At 41.7% G+C, this 23,596-nt stretch overlaps 1 protein-coding gene across 1 annotated transcript in view; it reads right to left on the bottom strand.

The window, feature by feature from the left end:
• LARP4B (La ribonucleoprotein 4B) overlaps positions 1 to 23,596 on the bottom strand; it is a 97,701-nt gene that overhangs the window by 61,567 nt on the left and 12,538 nt on the right. Inside the window, exons 2-3 of the mRNA XM_058669546.1 lie at positions 10,987 to 11,106; positions 9,830 to 9,889 (exon numbers count right to left, since the gene is read on the bottom strand). Of these exons, the coding sequence (XP_058525529.1) occupies positions 9,830 to 9,889; positions 10,987 to 11,067 (141 nt within the window). The 5' untranslated portion in view covers positions 11,068 to 11,106. The remainder of the gene's footprint in view (positions 1 to 9,829; positions 9,890 to 10,986; positions 11,107 to 23,596) is intronic.

Below are 23,596 nucleotides of genomic sequence, written 5' to 3'. Positions count from 1 at the left end.
AGCAAACAACTAAACTAGCAGATCACAGCATAACACTGAAAAAACATACTTACTAACTGCCCAGCTCTACTGTGCCATCCCCAAATAACACCATCTTGAGACATTGGTAGCTGAAATGGGGTCTGTTGCAGCGAAAATGAAGCAATGTCTAAGTCTTGAGGCTTACTAAACAGCTGCCCATTAAACATGTGCTTATCTTCTGTTACATCTTTTGTGGTGGTATTGGTGCAGAGATAACCCACTTGATATCCACCATAACCACTCTCCAGTCTTTCAGAAAGCATCTGACTTGGTAATCCTCCCACTGGATAGTAGGGAAATCCATTCAGAAACTGGGAGTAGAATTCCTCTGGAGAATTCTGCCAATCCATTTTTGAAGGACTTGCAGATACACCTGGGGTATTTTCTGTGAGTGGTGCCACATGGTCACCACATGGTGTAACAGTGTCTCTGCTGTCAGCTGAGGTGACGGGTATGGCCTGGGATGCGGGAAAAGGGGGAGCCATGGAACTGTCTACTTGGGTCGGGTCAACATGACCCAAACAGGAATATGCATCAGAAGTGTCATATAGCTCTGCTTTTTCAGAAATCACCTGAGAATTTCCCACACGATGCATATCATCATTTATGGTAGATTCTTTATCTGTAGATCTGGCATGATTTTCTCTAACATGGTATGCATATCCATTTGATCCACATGACCCTAGGCAGTCAACAATGTCAGGATCAACACTGTTTTTTTCCAAAGAAAGTTTATCTTCTTCACATGTTAGTTTTGGTTCACTCAATCTTGATACTCTATTACCAAAAGAAAGAGAAACTTTCTCAGCTGCTTCTGAGTAAATCTGCTTCATTTCTGGGCTTTCCTCGCTACTAACTGAGTTCTCTACTACTTCTGACTTCTGTATTTTAACTTTTGAATTCAAATTTTGGCTTAAAGGTGGTAAAGAACTAAGGTCTTTGCACTCCCTCACTCTGTGGGTTTCACATATTTTCTCAACTTCGTAAGTTTCAAATTCAGGGTTTTTTATTACACTAGAACTAACACAAGTTAGTACATCCTGACCGGGCATTGCTCTGCATTTTAGCATACTTGTCTCCCAGTCAGAGGTTGATTTAGTGTCTGTCTTTACATGTTCTATGTCATCTTTACTTATCCCTGTAAAATTAGCACCTAGTGATTCTTTTTCAGCCTTTTCTGCTATGTGATGGGCACTCTGTTGTTCATGTAACACACTAACTGAATTCTTCACATGTGTTTCACCCTCTGGTTTGTGACTCACACTTGAGTGTTCTTTGGCAGAGGACACAGGCACACTCTGAAGACACCTGGAGTGCTCACAAGACTTGCCACTTGGGGAGATTCCCTGCATAAGTCCAAGTCTTGAGTTTTCCATGTTAGGCACTGTCTCCTCACAATCCACACAAGTTAAATCACAAGCTTGGGTCTGAGCTTTATCCACTGGGCTACCTGTACACAGGTTTGGATGACAACAAGATTCTAACTCATGATGTTCAACCTCCAAAGAGATAATTTTATCCTCATCTTGGTAAGAACAATTTCCAGATCGCAAAAACAGTTCTCCTCTGTGTGCCAGTTGGGCACTCTGGGTTTCTAGGTTGCTGTCTCCTGTCCCATGTTCCTTAATCAGTCCCAGCACTGGGAGGGGTCCAAGTTTGGGTCCATCACTTTGAAGCAGGTCTGCTTCCCTGAAATCAGCATGAACTGGGAGATGCTCATTTCTAAAGCTGACTGAATCGATAAACCTTTCGGGACTTAAATTAATTCTATTCAGATCATTGGAAAGGATACTATCTAGTTTTTTAACATTGAAATGGAAGTGGTCATTGTCTTTTAGTGATTTTACATAATTATTTTCTCCTACCTTTATACAGTCTAAACTCTGATCAACATTAACAATTGTAGCCTGAGGTTCATTGTTCTCTTCAACACAGAAAGTGTCAGTAAGTAAATTTACAGGTGAATCACCCATCTGACTTCCTATCCCTGAACTACGGCTTTCTCTTTCTTCAGGTAGACCACTCTCACATTTTAGTGAGAATTCAGGAAACATGTCAATAGCATGCAATGTACTATTTTCTGCATTTGTCCTGAAAGACTTAGCCTGTACTTTATCAATGTTCACGTCACACGGTGGATTATAGTCCATCAAAAATTTGGAATTAGGTGTAATTGTCTCGCTAAATACTTCCTTTTTAGCAGCTAAATCCAGCACTGATTGGGATGATAGTTCTTCCTGCTGTGGCTTTAACTCTTCTTTCCCTGGTATGGCATGCATGACCGAACATTCTTGCCAGTTGTCTGCAGGCCGTTCTGCCCGGTGAGTGCCCTCAGAGGTAACAGCTGAGTTGCATTCTTCTCCTGCAGCTGTCCCAGACTCGGACGCCCACAGTTCCTCTTCCACATTCAGGCAGTCGGGATCTATGACACATATACTATAAAACTCGGTCTCGCATGCATTCTTAGATGACCCGTGACCAACACAAACAGAGTTTCTTTTCTTTTCCTTCCTTTCAGACAAGTCTAAAGAGTTATTCTCATTAAAATGACTAATTTGAACATTTGCTACTATTTCTTTCTTACAGGTAGCCAGGTAGCAGCGCAGGTGGTCACTTAGAAAAGTTTCTTCCTGCAGCCTCTGGTCAGAAGGCAGGGGCACATAAGAGAGAGGCCGATCATCTACTGAACAATCCTGTCTTTCATTGCTCACCAGCAGCGGATCACTGACACTCCCAGGAGTCTGTGCAATAACAGCAATATCCGAATTTCCGTCACTCTCACTCAGATCTTCATACCTAGCTAAGATCTTACAGCTCGAAGAGGAAACAGAATTCAGTGACTGCTCTGGCCTCTGACCCTGCCTGTGCTCAGAGTTCAAAACTCTTGTCCACATATTAAGGTCAGCAGCTGCCCATTTGGCTCCCTTCTTAACATTGTAAATCTCCTCACCTTCAAGGGTATCAAATAATGAAGATAAAGTTTTACTTATCTTGTTCTCCGGTCGCTCCTCCTCCACAGATTTTTGTAACAGGCCAATTTTGTCACTGTCATTGCCGCTACTTAAGTCCTTGCTGAAGCAACAACCCATGTTCAAAAAGTTCAAAAACTCGAACTATAATGCTTGTCCTTTACTGGACCTCCATCTCACACTAACTTGCTATGCTTTCTGAGGAGAAGGCAACACCCAGATGCCAAAAATAACTCCTTGCACAGCAGTCACAAGTTCCTGTCACTCAAATACAAATCCTAAACCAACAGAGCTGCCTGACGACTACCATCCCACACAGACCGCAATCCAATCAGCATACAGAATCTACATCCACAGGCTCAGGCCTGGCAGCAGCAGGGGGAAAAAGACAGGAGCTGTATTTTTCTATTAGCCCATAAACTCAATTTTTATAAAGTGACAACTTAAGGAAAGAAGTAGACTTCTGGTTTCAAAATAGTAATTCAGCATCTTCTGAATTACAATTCATAGGATGGCAGCAACCAAAGGAGTTAATGTGTAAGTTCCCCCAAAGTAAAACCTTTTCCTTACAATATATAACTGTTTATATCTAATGTGTTAGTGCTACAGAATAACTGCGACAGGGATAAAAATGGAATGTTGTAGGATATGTATATTCAAGTATTTATGGTCAAATGACAACATGTTATCTAGTATTTGTTTCCAAACATTGCAGCAAATAATGTAAACATGACAACTGCTGGCTATTACACTGTGTGGGGGGAAGAAGGAGGACAAAAAGGGTAGAGTAAGTAACCATTCAAGTTCATAACAGGTATACTGGAGTTTATTATTTTACTACTACAGATGTCAGAAAAATTGTAATTAAATAGGAAAGAACAAGCCCAAAGAAAGAAAGTCAACAGCACCTGAAACAGATACATGGCCCTTCATCTTGTTAATGATAATTCTACATCTAACCAGATTACTTACACAGCCATGATTGTGAATTTATATAAGGGTCTTATGCTGTCATTTGTTATTTTACTTGTAGTATAAGTACAATATTCTTACAATAAGATTCTTACAAAAAAAAAATTCTTACAATAGTTCTGACATACTAAAAATTAAAGTCCATTACCTTCACCAGAGGAGAGATTTTGCTAATCCCTAAATGATGACTCATGTCATACTAATGATTTTTAGGAAGCAAAAAGTTTATGATGAAAAAAATAGGAATAAATAACAGGGATAGGAATATACTTTAATTCAAGTAGACTATACTCCATGATGATGATGATGATGATGATGATGATGATGACAGCAGCAAATACTTTTTATAGCACTGTGTAACACAAAATGCTTGTTACGTGTTAACCCACACTTCTCAGCAACCCTTGGAGTAGGTGCTAGTAACCTCCTTCCTTAGATAGGGTAATAAAAAAAAAAATCACTGAGAGCATAAGTAACTAGCACCAGATAACTAAACAAAATTCATGCAACACAGTGCTACGGTAACTACAATGTTAGCACAGCTCTAAGAACATCACATTCTTAGAATCATTCTTTTGTCTTTTTATCTCATCTCTTATATTGTCCAGCCATCCTTTCTCTGATATTATTCTAGTTCTAGTAAATAACTTCAAAGAGGTCATCTGCCTCACATCCATTAAATACAAATTTATGAACTCATGTGTTACACAAATAAACACAGTATTATGTTTTTCGGGTGTTGGTAAATACAAGTTTCTTCAGAGCACTAGAAACTAGGGATGTTCCCCTCTTCCAAGAAGTAAGGTTCACTGTGGCTTGGCCTGTTAAGCCTGCACCTGCAGCACATTTCACAATGAGCTGCTTCACTTCTAATCCACCTCCCCACAAACGCATCTGGGAAGGCAGCAGGGGATGGTCCAAGTGCTTGGGTCCCTGCAGCCGTGTGGGAGACCCAGAAGCAGCTCTACATTCCTAGCTTTGGTTGTTTATGCCATTTGGGGAAGATTTCTAGGAAGAGCTCTAGGCTTCTGCCTCTCCTCCTCTGCCTTTCAAATAAACAGAAAATAAATTTAAAAAACAATTAAGGTCAGTGTGCTTCTAGGTTTAACAACCATTATTTAGCCATGGATTGTCAGTGGAAAATAACACTTATACAGGTTAGCAGAAGAATCTGGAGTTTCTGATAACCACTTGCACAGAGATATAAAAACGAAAGGTAAGGCATAAACAGTAACATTCTTCATAAGATCCTGGCTTTCAAAGGGACATTTTCTATTTCAGCACACCAAGGGAATAGCTTAAGCTTCTTTAGGTTTTAGTTTGCTTGTTTATAAAGCGGAAAGGGCAGAACATTACCTAAAGGCATTAACAGATACACAGGTAAAAGGAATAAATGAGTTAATGTATGCTAAGTACTCGAACAGAAAACTATAATTAAGTACTCTCAAACGCTGCTATAATTATGATAATTGCCACCAAATAGTCTTCTGTTGAGGACATACTTACCGAACACCTAAACAACCTGGGATATATAACAAGGAACAGAAAAGAAACAATATCCAGCATTGCTGCAGCTGGCATTCTAGTCCAAGTAGGCAGATAATAACACAATCATTATGTAACAGAGTTGGAAGATACCAAGTGCTTCCTTCAGTCAAGTGGACTGGGCAACGCCAGAGTTGAGGACACTGATGCAAACCAGGGCCACTAAGAAGCTGAGACACAACCTCAGAATTGTAGGAGATGAAATCATGTTTCATCAGAGAGAGCAATGGTGTTGCATTCCACAAGAATTGAGGAGCCTACTGAATACCTCACACCTGGTGCATTGGCTTAATTAGCTGATTCTCCACTTTCAAGTGCAAGAGTCCCACGTGGGCACCAGTTTGCATCCCCACTGGTCCACTTTCCACCTAGCTCCCTGCTTGTGACCTGGAAAAGCAGTAGAGGATGGACCAAGGCCTTGAGACCCAAAACCCATGTGAGAAACCCACAGAAAGCTCCAAGCTACTGGGTTTGAATCAGCTCAGCTGGTATTTGCAGCCATTTGGGGAGTAAACCTGTGGATGAAAGATCTTTCTGTCTCTCCTCCTTTTCGTAATCTACATTTCCAATCAAATAAATAAATCTTTAAAGATAAGTAAATAAAGTAGGGAACCTGGAAAATGTCAACAGGTGATAGAGAGACAAAGGCACCACACATGGCTGCCCCGGGCACCCCTAGCACTCAGGCTTCGGAGTCCCCGCTGACTCCAGAGTTTCAGCACAGCAGAGTGGCAGATGCCATAGAGAGGGGGCTGGAGACTCATAACTCAGATGTTGAGGTCCCCACTGTCTATGATTAAGCACAGAGTGGCAAGTTCTGACTTAGCCTTTTTCTTTTTTTTAAATAAAGATTTATTCATTTTTTTATTGGAAAGAAAGATATACATAGAGGTGGAGACACAGAGAGGAAGATCTTCCCTATGATGGTTCACTCTCCAAGCGGCCGCAATGGCCAGAGCTGAGCCAATCCGAAGCCAGAAGCCAGAAGTTTCTTCCAGGTCTCCCACGCGGGTGCAGGGTCCCAAGGATCTGGGCCGTCCTCTACTGCTTTCCCAGGCCACAAGCAGGGAGCTGGATGGGAAGTGGGGCTGCCGGGATTAGAACCGGCGCCCATATGGGATCCTTGTGCGTTCAAGGCGAGGACTTTAGCCGCTATTGCGCCAGGCCCCGACTTAGCCTCTTACAGAGACCCTCCAACTATGTGAGGGACAAAGGAGAGTTACGGGGCAACCATGGGGAGGAGACTGCAGTGAGCCAGGTGAAGGCCATGAGCTTCATGGGACCAGATGTCCAAAGAAACAACCTGAACATCTGGAAAACGCTGGTGCCCAAAGTTTAACTGTTCTTTTAATGAGACCCTCTTAAGTATCTAACCTGAAAATGTTCCTCAATTTGAAGATACACTTTTCACATATTTGCACAATTTCTACAATGACAGTGTACTTTCAAGTTGGAGCCAAAGCCTGCAAGGGGCTTGTCAGAATGTTTTTGCAGGATCTAGGTTGTTGATTCCCCACATATATTTAGTTCATACTCTGGAAGTGTGCATGTTTCTGTCTGTATGATACGTACAGTACTCCAACATGTACAAAATAACAGTGCCTGTGGACAGCTGCCCACAACCTGTGTGGATTTTTATAAACTGCACTTCAGACATTATAAGTTAAGGAAGGCTGCTAGCTGTCAGGGAGAGAACTCTAAAACATCTATCATTTCTGCCCATCAGTTGACTCTTCTCTTTCTACAACTGTCTGTATGCAATACCACATAAATTGATTTGGAAATCAATTATTGAACAAATCCTTCCCAGAAACTAAACATACAACCCTTAAAAGGGAGTCTGCAGAAAACTCCAAAATTTACTATGCAAATAACAAGCAGCAAAGTTAACAATTTTTTAAAAAATTGACAGAATTTTCCTAATATGAGAGAGACTTTAGTTACCTTTTCTTACAGCATGAAAGACTCACTCACAGATGTCTATCACGAGACTCTATTTTCACTAGGAAAAGCTTTGGTTACAAATTATCACTTACACTTGGATAAAACTAAGACTAGGACACCTCGGACCCATGTGCCAGGGGCTAACTGGAAACATACTGGGTTGTTTTACAACTAAATCACTCTCAAGTGAAGGTAATTTCATACTTCATATAAACAAATATTTCCAAGATACAAAGAAAATTAATCACTGTCCACTCTACTTTTCAGATTCCTTCTAGCTTGTGAAATATTGGTAGAAACCAGAGTTTAATCATTGCACCTGTGTGCTAACACAGGGAAATTTATTGTAGACTAAGCAGAGTAATCCTTTTATCACAGTATGCTTCAATCAAGCATAGAATATTCAAAATGACCCTCCTCGACTACAGAATGAGGAATACTGTCTTCCCTATTTCTAATGTTTCCTACCTACATGTCTGCAGTTAGCCTGTATCCAAGGGACACTCAAAGTTCAGCAATGTAAGTGCACACATCTTATTAGGGCTGCTTGTAGACATGCAACTTCTCCATGTCTAATGTATCATCTATCTTTCTCACTCATGCTCAGCTTTGCTGAAGAAATAGATATGCAAATTTTATTGAGTAGTAACCTGCATGCTCACAAGATACAAAGCACCAAACTAGCTATGTCCTATTTAGAAATAAACAGGACACAAGGAAGACCCATTTACACATGAAGAAAGTACATCTCTGGTTGCCCAAGGATGGGGAAGAAACCGGATTAACTGCCAGTGGACATACAGGGAAGTTTTAGTGGGGCATGGAAATATTCTAATACCACATTGGCTGGATAATAGTCAAACAATTCAGTAAATATCCTAAAAAAAAAAAAAAAAAAAAAACCTGTATACTTTAAATGAGTGAGTTTTACAGTGTCAACTACAGTTCAATAGTCACTTTTAATGGATGAACAGAACACACCCTAGTTTATAGCTTAATAAGCAGATGTACACAAGCTCAAATAGTTCTATGAATTCACTCATTATAAAATGCTCTTATATTCTTATCAGTAATAAAATTTTATAACCTAATAAATATGATATTTTTGGGCTTACTGATTATCTAAGCATTAAGTAGTCACTGTCTTACTATATTTTTAGATGGAAGGAAGCTCCATGACTCCAACAAATACTGCCAATGGAAAGATGTAAGCCTGCTCCTGAAACAGGCAGATATTTAGGCATCTCTACTGCAATGCGCCTTTTACTTATACTACATTCAACTTTGTCAGAAAGAGTAAATCTTTTTTTTTTTTAAGATTTATTTATTTTTATTACAAAGTCAGATATACAGAGAGAAGGAGAGACAGAGAGGAAGATCTTCCGTCCAATGATTCACTCCCCAAGTGAGCCGCAACGGCCGGTGCTGTGCCGATCTGAAGCCGGGAACCAGGAACCTCTTCCAGGTCTCCCACACGGGTGCAGGGTCCCAAAGCATTGGGCCGTCCTCGACTGCTTTCCCAGGGCCACAAGCAGGGAGCTGGATGGGAAGTGGAGCTGCCGGGATTAGAACCAGCGCCCATATGGGATCCCGGGGCGTTCAAGGCGAGGACTTCAGCCGCTAGGCCACGCCGCTGGGCCCAGACAGACTAAATCTTAAAAAGACTAGTTCCATAAACACTACTAAATGTATTCCCTTACCAACCATAAAAACTATAAATATTTAGTCACCCTACTTTTTTATATTTTTTAGAAACCTATAAAGAATACCTTTCTGTTCACACCCATTAGGTATACTCTGAATACTGCTAGTCAGAACATTCACAGCAATTACATTTATAGAAACAGAAAAAAGATAAATAATTTAAATGCCTTGAAATCAAACAGCTAGCGGGTGGCTGGTACCATGATGTAGTAGGTTAAGCCTCCACATATGGTGGTGGTATCCCGTATTGTGAGTCAGCTCCTTGTTGATGGAAAATCAGCAGAAATCACTGTCTTTGGGACCCTGAATGCATGTGGGAGGCCCAGAAGTTCCACTCTTTGCTTCACACTGGCCAGCTCCAACCACTGCAGTCATGTGGGGAGTGAGCCTAAGGACAGAAAATCTCTTCCTGTTTCTCCTTCTCTCTTTATAAATCTGCCTTTCAAATAAAATGGGCCTTTTTTGCTTGCTAGAATCAGATAGTCAAAGAAATTGTAGTAAATCAACAAAGAAAATACTATATGCAAGTAAAAGGATATAAGGATCACATCACACTAAGTAGAAGTGATTATCTACTACAACCATTTTGTTCTGCAACAAACACTTCATAAGGAAACTTCTGACAGCCACAGTTATATGACAAAGCAAACTGATTAATCTTGGGGATTCATTACCTGACTCAAAGCTGGGATGGAACTTGTTTGCGAAGTGGTTTGAGATATAGGACCATTCATCTGTAAAAATGAGAAAACCAAAAACACATCACTGTAACATCAAGAAGACATAGCTGTATCTTCAAGCAAAACCAAACCTGCTGAGAAAATGCATTCTTATGACAAAAAATGTAAACCTGGTATAGCTCACTTAAGTCAAATTCCTCATGGTCTCAATGAGGAAAAGAATGAGGAAAAAAGTTACCTAGAAAAAAAAAACTCCGAACAGACTTTGCAGAACTCTCAATTTATTTTCCTAAGCTCATAACCCTTTTGTCAAATCACATCTTAACAGCTTTCCACTTCTGTAACACACTCAGCATACACTTGAAACTCCCCTACAGACTTCTGTTTCTGCAGACTCCTGTGTCATTTAAGACTTATTACTGGCATTCAGCCTTTGACACAGAGCCGGGAAGCCGGAGCTGGTGCCCTCAAGAGTCCTGGCTGCCAAGGCCGAGTACCTGGCCCAGACCATTGTGATGGGTGTGCAGGTGGTAGGAAAGGCCTTTGTCCCGGCCCTGCGGCAAAAGTCCAGTCGGGCTGCAGCTGACGCCCAGGGCCGTGACGGCCACCAGTCTGCAGCCACTTCCAGCCTCTTGGGTCTCAGCCTGCAGGAGGCCCAGCAGATTCTTAACATTTCCAAGCTGAGCCCTGAGGAGATCCAGAAGAACTTCCAGCACCTGTTCAATGTGAATGATAAGTCTGTGGCGGCTCCTTTTACCTGCAGTCCAAGGCGGGCCGAGTGCAAAAGAGTGCCTGGATGAGGATCTCCAGAGAGAGGGCAGGTGCCCAAAATGTGACGGCTTAGCTCTGTCCACCTCCACCCTCTCCTACCTCTAATTTATACTTCGGTAATAAGTGTCTGCTGTTTGTCTCAAAAAAAAAAAAAAAAAAAAAAAAAAAAAAATCACTAAATAATTGTGCATACTTTTTTCTTAATAATCTTTTACTAAACGGTTCTCATCCATGAACATTAGAGATGGGATAAACATCTAAATGCAGATTCTAACATACTCTAGCGTTACTTACTGATTTTCACGCTAAGTCCACTGTAGACTTCTTCATCACAAAGAGAAGAGAAACGGACCTCAGCCGTCACTCCCAATGGCACTCACCAGATGAGAGCTGTCCTTGCACTCCTGCACTCGCTGCGCTTGCGGTTCAGCCACAACTTTAGTGTCCTGATCAGAAGTCATGGGCTCCACTGGGAGAAGTTGAATGCTAACTTCAGGATGCTGTAAAAGCAAAAACGATAAATAGGTCGTTTGCAGGGCATAATTTCAACTGATTCTTAAAATTAATATTTATTTTATTTTATTTGAAAGAGCAATAGAGAAGAATGGGGCAATTGTCTGAAACTTCCCAGGCATTAGCAAGAAGTTGGATTGAAAGAGGAGTAGCCAGGACTCCAATCAGCAATCCTCTGATATGATGCCAGCATCAAAATCAGCTGCTTCACCTGCTGTTCCACAACATACTCCTCCCTCACAACACTAGATTCAAAGTAGCTTAAAGAAATCTACCCACCGGGAACATCTTATTCATCAGGAAGTGATACGTCATCAAAAATATTTTCTTCCTCACATCAATTTAGAAGTAGTGACATTGTGAAAATACAAACCAACTTACACCCAGAAATTAATGCTTTTTTTAAAACATTTATGTATTTTTATTAGAAAGTCAGATTTACATGGAGAAAGAGACAAAGATCTGCAATCCAATGGGTCACTCCCCAAGTGGCTGCAATGGCTGGAGCTGAGCTGATTCGAAGCCAGGAGCCAGAAGCTTCTTCTGGTGTCCCAAGTGGGTGAAGAGTTCCAAGACTTTGGGCCATCCCCAACTGTTTTCCCAGGCCACAAACAGGGAGCTGGATGGAAGTGGAGCATCCAGGACATGAAGCAGTGCCCATATGGGAGCCTGGCGCATGCAAAGTGAGGACTTTACCTACTAGACTACAGTGTCGAGTCCCACAAATTCATGTTTTTGTTTTGTTGTTAATTAAAGGTGCCAGAACAGTCACCTATCAGGTTAATAGCATCCCATATGGGCGATGGTTCAGGTCCCAGCTGCTGTACTTTCAATCCAGCTCCCCGCATATAGCCTGGGAAAAAAGCAGAGGCATTAAACAGACAATAAAGGAAACTTAATCTGGTGGTTGAGTCCCCAAGTGGTCATGGCTGAGTCTGCAAATGGTGACATCAGAGAGATAGACCAGGTAGAAGTGAGGAGCTTCACTGGGTCTCCCGTATGGATGGCAGGGACTAGGCACTTGTACCTCTTCTGTGTTTTTCCAAGCCATTAGCAGGGAGCTGAACTGCAAAGTAGATCAATCATGGTATGAACTGGTGCCCACGTGTGATGCTGGAATTACAGGTGGCATTTTTATCTACTATGTCAGAGTGCTTGAGCCCTAGTTACACTGTTTCTGATCCACTTTCCTAATGATATGTACTCTGGGATGTAACAGGTGATATCCAAATTACTAGGGTCCCTGTTACACAACATGGAAAATCAAGATGGAGTTCTGCTTCAGGCTGGTTTGGTCTCGGCTACTGTAGGCTTTTGAGGAAAGAACAAATAAATAAAATATCTCTTTCAAACTGGTTCTTTTTCAAATAAAATAAAAATAGAAATATTTCAAAAAATTAAAAATGGAACCACTGCATGAACCAGCAACTCCATTTCTAGGTTTAAGTCCAAAAGATATAAGATGTGTATGTATATGTGTATGTGTATACATTTATTCATATATACATTTATATAAGCGCAATGTACTTTCATAGAAGGAAGTTTTAAAAATCAGTCTTATGGGAGAATCAAGATGGCAGAATAGGGTAAGGACACATTTAAACAGAGAAACATTTGATCAAGATGAAGCAGAGAGGAAACATTCCAAGAAATAGGAGAGGACAGAACAACAGCAGAGGGGTACCTGGAGACTGACAGACACAGGAAAGCAACGAAAACAACAGTGTGATGTTGCAGTGGCTGATACTCCAGCGGCATTCAGCTAATGGCAATCTGAAATACACCAGCAGCCAGAATTCCACCAGCAACCAGGTGGGAAGGGACTTTCACTGGGAGCTTGGGAGGTGAACCCAGACAAAGAATTGCCCGTCCTGCTGGTCTGTTTGATTTGATTAGGAGCAGAGACAGCACAGCAGATTCCAGACAGGCAGTGCGAGAACAGGGTGGATTTCACAGCCCAGTCAGCCTCCTATAGCCAAATTGGGCACCATTTAGCCTAGGAGGCAAAGGCAAGGGAAAGGACTGAGCATACGCTGAGCTGGGAGTGAACTGTTTTCTGACTCAGCAAATGGCAGCAATGTGGCATTCTACAGGTTCCACCCAAGACAGGTCTGGTTAGCCCTCAGACCTAACAGCTAGCAGATCAAAAACTCTAGTAGTAGCACATCACGCACCATTTTGTACAGTGTGGAAAAACTTTAAGACTGCAAGGACAACAGTGAGCTGCGCATGTGCTGAGCTTGCAAGAACTCACTGAGCTCAGTGGACTGCACTGGTCCTGCAGGAAAATAATACCAACTACGGCATCATATGGGTCCGTGTGGCACCAGACCTAATGTCCAACAGGTTCCGCCAAGATCAGCACCACCAACAACCTAGCTATATATAGGACACCTAGTGTCTCCCTAATCCTGGGACCTGCTGCAACCAGAAGTGGGAAAAAGGTTGCAGAGACAACAATGCAGCCCCAGCACGACAGAACAGGAGGTGGAGAGTGGTGATCCAGGAGCTGTGGCTGTGGAGACCATGGTGGAAATGTAACATAAAAACCCAGACCTGGAACTCGCTGGAGGGAATGGCGAAATTGGCTGCAAACAAAGAGCTGGGTACCAACTGCAATAAGTAAAATCACATTGTAGACCTGTGGGTGACACAGCTTAGAAACCTGCCCCAAGGAGAAGACTCTGCTAACCAGAAGTACAACGACCAAGAGCAAAAGAAGACACACAGGCAAAAGGAATACTACTGAAGACTCCCCTGCAAAGCAGCAAAACCCTATGCCAGCCTCAGAGTTAACTGAGGAAGACATCAAGAAAATGGCGGACACAGAATTCAGAAAACTCATTTTAAAGCTTCTGATCAACAATGAGAAGCACATACAAGAATTCAAAGAATTTAAGGAATAGTTTACACAAGCAATAGCACCAATAAAGCAAATCAAGGCTGATATATCAGAAATTAAGAACACAGTAGAGCAAATTAAAAGTACAGTGGGGAGTCTTCAAAATAGCAAGCAAGCAGAAAAAAAGAATCTCAGAATTGGAAGATATTTCCTGTCATCAGGGGAAACAAACAAAAAGCTGGATCAGGCAAAAAAAAGTATTCGAGAATTGAAAGGCACTATTAAAAGGCCAAATACAAAAGTTATTGGAGTCCCAGAAGGTGCAGAAAGAGAAACTGGCTTTACAAATATATTTAATGAAATAATAAGGAGAAATTTTCCTAATCTAGAGAATTGGGAAACAACATCCAGGAGGGGCACAGAACTCCCAACAGGCTTGATTAAAAACGATCTTCACCAAGACACATGACCATCAGGTGCTCTTCAATCGAACATAAGGAAAAGATCCTTAAAAGTGCACGTGAGGGCCCAGCAGCGTGGCCTAGCGACTAAAGTCCTCTCCTTGAACACCCCGGGATCCCATATGGGCGCTGGTTCTAATCCCGGCAGCTCCACTTCCCACCCAGTTCCCTGCTTGTGGCCTGGGAAAGCAGTTGAGGATGGCCCAAAGCTTTGGGACCCTGCACCCATGTGGGAGACCCGGAAGAGGTTCCTGGTTCCCGGCTTCGGATCGGCGCACACCGGCCGTTGCGGTCACTTGGGGAGTGAATCATCGGACGGAAGATCTTCCTCTCTGTCTCTCCTCCTCTCTGTATATCTGACTTTGTAATAAAAATAAATAAATCTTTAAAAAAAAAAGTGCACGTGAAAAAAATCAACTGACATATAAAGGAATGCCCATTAAACTCACAGGAGATCTCTCACAGGAAACTCTACAGGCAAGAAGAGAATGGAGTGACATATTCCAGGTTCTAAAAGAAAAAATTGTCAGCCCAGGATAACATATCCAGCAAAGCTTTCTTTTGTCTTTGCAAATGAAATAAACTTCTTCCACAGTAAAGAAAAATTAAAAGAATATGCTTCTAACAAACCTGCCCTACAAATGATACTTCAAGATGTTCTCTTGACAGAGAAGAGGAATAGCACCTACCAAAACCAAAGGCAAATGTGAAGAACATCCCAGTAAAATGATAACAGAAGGCTAAATCAATGAACAACCCATTCCTAAATTGACAGGACCAAATTACCAGCTATTCTTATCAACCCCGAATGTAAATGATTTAAGCTCAATCAAACGTGATAGAGTAGAAGGCTGGATTAAAAAACAAAACCCATCTATTTGTTGCCTACAAGAGACACATTTCACCAAAAATCAGCAGAAACTATCTCTCATAGATTTCGACTTTTTTGTTTTTGTCAGTTTCATCTCTTCAAAAACACTTTCTTCTCATTAAATTCTTCAATGACTCATAGATCATATAATAGCACCATTTTCTTCAAGAAGATTCTTGATTTTCATTTCTTCAGCGACACATTAGTCATTCAGTAGCATGTAATTTAACTGCATGGTGTTGTTAATTTCTTTTTTCTTCCTCTTGCTGATTTTGTTTTGTGGCTTTTCATTTAAGGGAATGTACAGTAACTGTGAAATGCAGACAACATATCCAGATGTGAGGATACAATGTAGTATGCATCTCTAATTCCAGATAAAGATGTACTTACAATGAAACAGTTTACGATATCTTGACAATAGGATGCTGGACTCTGCCATTGTCCATGCCCACAATGATGGATATATGACTGTGTATGAAGAACTATACTTCAGTAATGATAGAGAAGGAACTAGGTTGGGGGAGTGGATCGGGGAGGGGATAAGGGAAATCCCAGGAGCCTATGAAACTGTATCACAAAATGATAATAAATGAATAAATAAATAAATATTTTAAAGACAGCATCTGGTTATGAGTACGCCAATGCTGGGTGCCAGATCTAAACGTATAATTAAACAACCACTCTACTGAGAATAGATTGTTTGTTTTTTCATCTTTGAGTACACTGCACTTGTATTGAAAAAGTCAGCAATGAGAAAATATAACTTTTATACTACACTCTGCTAAAGAGATCATAAAATCAGAAATTGCAAAAACTCATTTTTTTAGGATTATCTCCTCAGGATGTCATCCTGACTAATTTCCCCCTTGGTTATACACTGAACACTGCAAGAAAAAGCTATTTCCCAAATCTGGAACCTTTGTTTATATAATGCAGCATATTTACTTCATCTAACCTAATTAACATTCAACAAAAAAAGTTACTTTCAAAAAGATATCAAATCCCTGGGTCCAATTATGGAAGTCAGTATGGAGAGTGCTCAAGCAACTAAAGCCTGATCTATTGTATGACCCACCAATCTCACTTCTGGGAACACATCCAAAAGAAATGATACCTATTAAATGTACCTTGGAAAAAATTACTAGATTCTGTCATTGCTTACACCTAAAATGTCATGAACCGCGTAAAGAGCAAAATGCTGTGCTTAAAAGACTACAACTCAAGGACTATATTGTTGCAGAATGCAGGGAACAATAGGGAGGGGAGAAGGGGAAGGAGAAATGGAGCAAAAGGGAAAACCCTATACCTACAAAACTGAAAATGGAAAATACAAATTAAAAAAAGAAGAAGAAAAGAAGAAAATTCCTGGGGCTAGCACTGTGGTACACTGGGTTAGGCTGCTGCCTGCAACTCTGGCATCCCATAAGGGTTCCGGTTGAGTCCTGGTTGCTCCACTTCCAATCCAGCTCCCTATTAACGCTCCTAAAAAATTAGCAGTAGCTAGCCCAAGTCCTTCGGCTTCTACACCCACACATAGGAGACCCAGAGTTCCACGCTCTGGCTTCTGCCTGGTCCACTCCTGTCCATTATGGCCATTTGAGTGCGAAGTGAACAAGTGGATGGAAAATGTCAAAATGTCTCTCCCTAACTCAAAAACTCAATGAATGAATGAAAGGTCTGTTAGGGGTTCTTAGGGGTCTCCCCTAGTAGGCTGTAGCACCTGATCGTACACATGGGAGCTGTATTGCAGAGTGGGTTGAATCACTGCACTCATATGCACATCAAAGAACCAGATTGGTGGACTGGCCTAATAGGATTCCTCCTCCCCACCCAAGTCCCATACTCAGGAAGTGATCCTGCTTTGGAGCACATGTTGTAAGGCTGGGCCAACTCTGCTGCCATCTCCTGTGCAAAGATGAAAATGCCCTGATACACACAAAAGACCACTGGCTCCTCTAATGTACCAGAGGATCTCTAGTACCTCAACAAGAGCAGGAAAGAGAGCTGTCGAAACAACATTTCGGGGCCCGGCAGCGTGGCCTGGTGGCTAAGGTCCTCGCCTTGAACGCCCCGGGATCCCCTATGGGCGCTGGTTCTAATCCCGGCAGCTCCACTTTCCATCCAGCTCCCTGCTTGTGGCCCTGGGAAGGCAGTTGAGGATGACTCAAAGCCTTGGGACCCTGCAACCGCATGCGAGACTCGGAAAAACCTCCTGGCTCCTGGTTTCCAATCAGCTCCACTCCAGACATTCAAGCCACTTGGGGAGTGAACCAGTGGATGGAAGATATATTTGTCTCTCCTTTCTGAAAAATCTGCCTTTCCAATTAAAAAAAAAAAAAATTACTTTCTATGTTGTGCCAGACGTGCCAGATTTGCTATACCTAACTCAGCAGCACACTGTGCTAGAAGTCCAATGAACTATTCCCTGCATATCATGTCCTCTCATTTCTACCATCGCCAAGTCCTAGTTACTCCAGTCTACTCATGTGTTGCTAACGTATCCGAGATGTCTCCTGCTGCTTATTGATGCACTTTGTTCACTTGGCTATCCACTGACTTTGTCGGTGGCAAATGTATCTAGGGTCCAGAGCAGAGGGAAAAAAGCATTTTTGAGAACTCATATGCAATACTACCCTTTGCACAAAGCACAGTACTGATCCAGTGTCTTTCATATTTTATTTTTACCTTCTTTCATGACACATCTTTGCAAATTCCATTTTGGATTTGACTTTTGTTCAGTAAAAACGCTTTTAACAGATGCATATGAGTACATATTTATAGGCCACTGGGTGATGTTTGCACACACACACAGTAAAATTCAATTAATCTCCTCAAACTTTAATATTTCATCAGGATGAAAACATTCAATATACTATAGCACAGAGAGCTGCAATGCCTGCATCTCATACCAGAGTACCAGGTCTAGCCATAGCGCTCTGCTTCAAATTCAGCTCCCTGCTAAGGAGTAGCCCAAGAACTTGGCCCCTGGTAACCCAAGGAGAAGACCTAAACAGAGCTCTGAGCTCCAGGCTTCGGCATGACCGGGACATGGCCAATGCAGACATTTGGGGAGTGAGCTGGCAAACAGAAGATTTTCCTTCTCTCCATGTGTTGCTCTCCATTCAAATAGAGCTTAAGTTAAAAAAAAAAAAAAAAAAAAAAAAAAAACCCTCCAAAATACTATCTCCTAGCTTTTGAATAAATAAATTAGCATTTTCTATAGGTACAGTTATCCGACAGAATCCCAGAACCTCTTCCTCCTATCCAGCTGTAATCTAGTACCTGTTAATCAACCCCTCTATTTCCTTGCCCCCTTTCCTACCTAGCTTCTGCTAACCATGATTATACTTTTAATTTCTACGGAATAACACTTTCTTTTAAAGATTTCATAGAGGAGTCCACACAGTACATATCTTTCAGTACTTGATTTATTTCAGCTAACCTGAGCTCCAGTTGCTATTGCACACTACAAAGTTTCACCCTTTTTAAGGCAGTGTAGTATTCTATTATATATATATATATATATAAACAATATTTTCCTAATGCATTCAACAGCAAATAGATTCTGAGGTTGTTCTCATTTCTTCACAATTGCAAATACACCTGAGACCAGGTAACTCTACCACAGACTGATTTCATTTCCCTTGGGTATTTACCCACTAGTGGGCTTGCTGAAAAATACGACAGTTCTATCTGTAGCTTTTTTTTTTTTAAAGTTATATGCCGACTGACTTCTTTTTTTTTTTTAAAGATTTATTCATTTTTTTATTACAGCCAGATATACAGAGAGGAGGAGAGACAGAGAGGAAGATCTTCCGTCCGATGATCCAAGTGAGCTGCAACGGGCCGATGCCGGGAACCTGGAACCTCTTCCGGGTCTCCCACGTGGGTGCAGGGTCCCAATGCATTGGGCCGTCCTCGACTGCTTTCCCAGGCCACAAGCAGGGAGCTGGATGGGAAGTGGAGCTGCCGGGATTAGAACCAGCGCCCATAGGGGATCCCGGGGCGTTCAAGGCGAGGACTTAAGCCGCTAGGCCACGCCGCCGGGCCCTCTATCTGTAGCTTTTTAAAGAACTTCAAAACTTTTCAACAATGACTGTACTGACTTATAATTGCAAAAAACATATGTAAAGGTTCTCTTTTCAGCATATCATTGCAAATCTCCGTGATCCTTGTCTGTTTAATAGTCTATCCAGGGTTCCACACAGCCGTCCAGCTGCCAGGATGTCATATGGGTGCCAGTTCGTGTCCCAGATGCTCACTTCCCTTCCAGTTCCCTGCCTGTGGCCTGGGAAATCAGCAGAGGACGGCCCGAAGCCTTGGGACCCTGTAAATAAGAGGGAGACTCAGAAGCTTGGAAGAAGCTCTTGGTTCCTGGCTTCGGATTAGCTGCACTCCAACCATTCAAGCCACTTGGGCAGTAAACCAGAGGATGTAAGATTTTTAATTCTGAGGCCCAGTGCAGTTGTCTAGTAGCTAAAGTCCTTGCATCACACATGCCAGAATCCCATATGGACAATGGTTCTAATCCCGGCAGCCAGCTTCCCATCCAGCTCCCTGCTTGTGACCTGGGAAGGCAGTCAAGGACGGCCCAAAGCCTTGGAAGACCCGGAAGCCATGGGAGACCCGGAAGGGGCTCCAGGTTCCTGGCTTTGGATTGGCTCAGCTCCAGCCATTGTGGCTGCTTGGGGAGTGAATCAACGGATGGAAGATCTTCCTGTGTGTGTGTATATACATATACACATATATGTGTGTGTGTGTATATATATACATATATATACATATATATACACATATATATACATATATGTATATATGTATATATACACACACACTTTAAGAAAAATAGTAGCCCATCCAACTGGAGTGAGGTCATACTTGAACTTCCCTGATAATTAGTAAAGTTAAACATGTTTTTTTGTTTTGTTTTGTTTTGTTTTGTTTTTTATTCCCCAGATGACTGCAACAACTGGGGCTGGACAGGCCAAAGCCAAGAGCCAGGAACTCCAGCCAGGTCTCCCACATGCGTAGCAGAGGCTCAACACTCACGTGGGCCATCTCCACTGCATTTCCCAGGCCACTGGCAGGGGGCTGGATGGGAAGCAAAGCAATCAGGACTCAAATCAGCACCCATACAGGAGTGCAGGTGGGGCTTCACTCACCACACCTGAATGTCAGCCCCACTAAGTTTTCATTAGGGATTTGTGCTATTGAGTTGTTTGTCTGTATTTTCTGCTTATGAATTCCTTGTCAGATAAATACGCTATACTTCCTCCTGGCCTATAGTTATTTCTTCAGTTTTGTTGGTTGGTTCCTTTGCTGTGCAGAAGCTTCTTAGTTTAATAATGTTCCATTTATCTGCTTTTGCTTTTGTTTCCTGTAATATGGGGATTCACCTAAAATAACATCTCACCCATTCCAACGTCTGCTACCATTTCCCCTGTTTTTATCTAGATGTTTCTCAGTTTCTGGTCTTAACACTTAGGTCTAAATTTATCTTGAGTTGACTTCTGTGAACTGTGAAACATACCCAAGTCCTGCTTCATTTTTCTCCATGTTAACATCCAGTTCACGCAGCACTGTTTATTGAAAAGTTCACCCTTTTTCCGGCACATGTTCTTAGCATCCCTGTCAAACGTCAGCTCACTGCACATGTGTTTGCTTTCTTCTATGGCCTCTAGGCTATTGCACTGATTTACAGATCTGATTTTACGCCAATACTATGCAGCTTTAATTACTGGAGGTCTGTAATATTATTTTTAAATTCTGAGTATATGGTCATTTTCCTAAGATTACTTTTTCCACAAAAATCTTCTCTCATTTACATTTAAAAACAAAAAAACACTGACAAATGTAGTGATATAAGCTTACACTTTTAGCAACAGAAGTCAGAACAAATACAATCACAAAAGGACCCCTATGAGACCCAGAAGACCTTTCCGGTTCTTCGGTTTCCTTAGCCACACTTTTCCCTACCTCCGTCGAATGTTCTTCCTAAGCATTAAGAAAAGCAAAAGCTAAAAAACAAACAAACAACAAAGAAAGAAATGGAAAAGCAAAAGCTCCCTAGCGCTATGCAACTGGAAGAAAACACAGTGCCTTAAATCATCACTACGAAAGTGAATACAAGAATATTTAACCGTGTTTCTTCACTTGGGCTTTTCCTCTACTCAACTAGATGTTTTGCTACTTTGTCCCACAAGCCACAATCATAATGCAAAAGATTTCTAGTTTATTTCTTTGAAGTGTAACTGAACTAACTGAAAAATAATCTGAAAGGCGCAATGCTCTGGAGTGATCGTTTCCCAGTCTCGTGTCTTTCCTTCCACTTACCTAATTCAACAATTTTCGTTCATTCTGAGATACTGTGAAGCTGCCCTATGAATAATTTCTTTTGCACTTTTTTTTATTAGGTTACTTACCATCTCAGACACTTGTTATCTCTTGTGATGAGAGAATTCAAAAGCTCTCTTCTATCTACTCTGACCTATTCAACATTGGTTTATATAACTGTATCGATGGATGCAACTGACCTTTGAAGCAAACTGGTCTGGTTAAACATACAACCAACTGACAGCAGCAAAGGACACACAGCCAACAGAAGTCTAACAGCCCCAACTCTGACCAATCCATAGCTATCCCAGCTTTCACAGGAACAACGTATCTAATCTGGTGGCTGACTCAAGGACCATATAATGAAGGAGTTTTTACCACACTGCCCCATTGGGAGTTAGCTCTCAGTTTTTCACTGTTTTTGGTCACAACTGTGTGCTGAATTCCAATCCAAGTACATAAGCTAATGTCTAGCGAACCTTTCTATAATCATAAACTCCCATAAATCAGTTTTAAAAAGCCATTCTCAATCACTTTCATTTACAACAAAACACTGACAGCTATAGGAAGACAACTTCATTGGATATCATTTATAGAAGGACAACTGACTGGATATACAAAACAAAAAGAGATACTTCCAGCAAGGGTGTGGAAACAATTGATGAGTTCCACAGACAGGCTCATGGGAACTCCCATAATTTCAAGTAAGCTCCTGGCTGTTGATATATAAACTCATCAAAGCCTCCTCCCTTAACCTATGTGACCCTCTGTAAGAGCTTGATGTCACCAATGAACTTCGGCTAGTAACCATCAGTCAGTAGTCCACAGGTGTGATTATCAACAGATAACCACCTTTGAACTGAATTATCTTCCTTCTTCTCATTTCTCCAAACTCCACTGAAGACTTATCATCTAATCATCTCTCAGCTAAAACCTTCTGACATCCTGCACTCAACAGCAAGTGGAAAAAAAGAAAAAAAAAAAAAAAAAAGAAACATAGCTACTGAGATGTTACTCCCCACAACCTCACAATTCTGAACTGGGTGTTCTCTGTGCTCACAAACCCTTTTATATTCAGGAATATTGCACATCAAATTATCATAATCTTTTCAATTCAAAATTTTGTTGGGAGGGGGGAGCAGCTTTGTAGCGTAGCATGCTAAGCAGCCATCTAAGATACCTGCCCTGTACTTTTTACTTCTAATACAACTCCCCTGCTAATGCAGCTCAGAAAGCAGTACAGGATGGTCCATATGCCTGGCCCCTGCATCCACACGGGGGAGAGGGGGATTTGGGTGAAGTTCCTGGCTTTGGTCTGGCCATTGTAGCCTGCAGATGAAAGATTTATCTAATCTTTCTCTCAGACTAATAAACAAATCTTCCCTCCAAAAAAAAGTTTCCCAGGGACAAGTGCTCACCAAGAGGCTGGTTAAGATGCTTGCACGCAAACAAACAAAAAATAATAACAAATAAATTTTTTTAAAAAAAAGATGCCTGCATGCCATGACAGCAAGCCTGAATTTGATGCCTGCCTCACACTCCTGATCTCAGATTCCTGAAAGGTAGCAGTGATGACTTAAGTAAGTGGGTTCCTACCACCTACAGGGGAGACCTGGATTGTGTTCCAGAACTGACTTCACAAGAATTGGGGAGGTAAGCTGATACACATGGTACTTCTCTCACTCTGACACTCAAATTCTGTTAAAACTTTTTATTTATTTATTTATTTGAAAGGCAATTGAGGGTGGGAGAAAGCAAATCTCATTTTTAGCTGATTCTTTCAAGGGTCATCTCAGCCAGGGGTGGGTTAGAACAAAGCCAAGATCCTGGAACTCCATCCAGGCCTCCTAATCCAGTGGCAGAGGCCCAAGCACTGGGCCACCCTCTGTGCCTTTCCAAGCAAAACAGCATAGCAGGGGGCTGAGCAAGGGGCTGGACAGCCAGCACTCAAGCCATCCTTTTGACATAAA

Source organism: Ochotona princeps, chromosome 10 (assembly GCF_030435755.1).
Source record: "Ochotona princeps isolate mOchPri1 chromosome 10, mOchPri1.hap1, whole genome shotgun sequence".
NCBI classification, from domain to species: Eukaryota; Metazoa; Chordata; class Mammalia; order Lagomorpha; family Ochotonidae; genus Ochotona; species Ochotona princeps.
The sequence above is the reverse complement of the archived record's forward strand: the minus strand, read 5'-3'. Positions and strand labels throughout refer to the sequence as shown.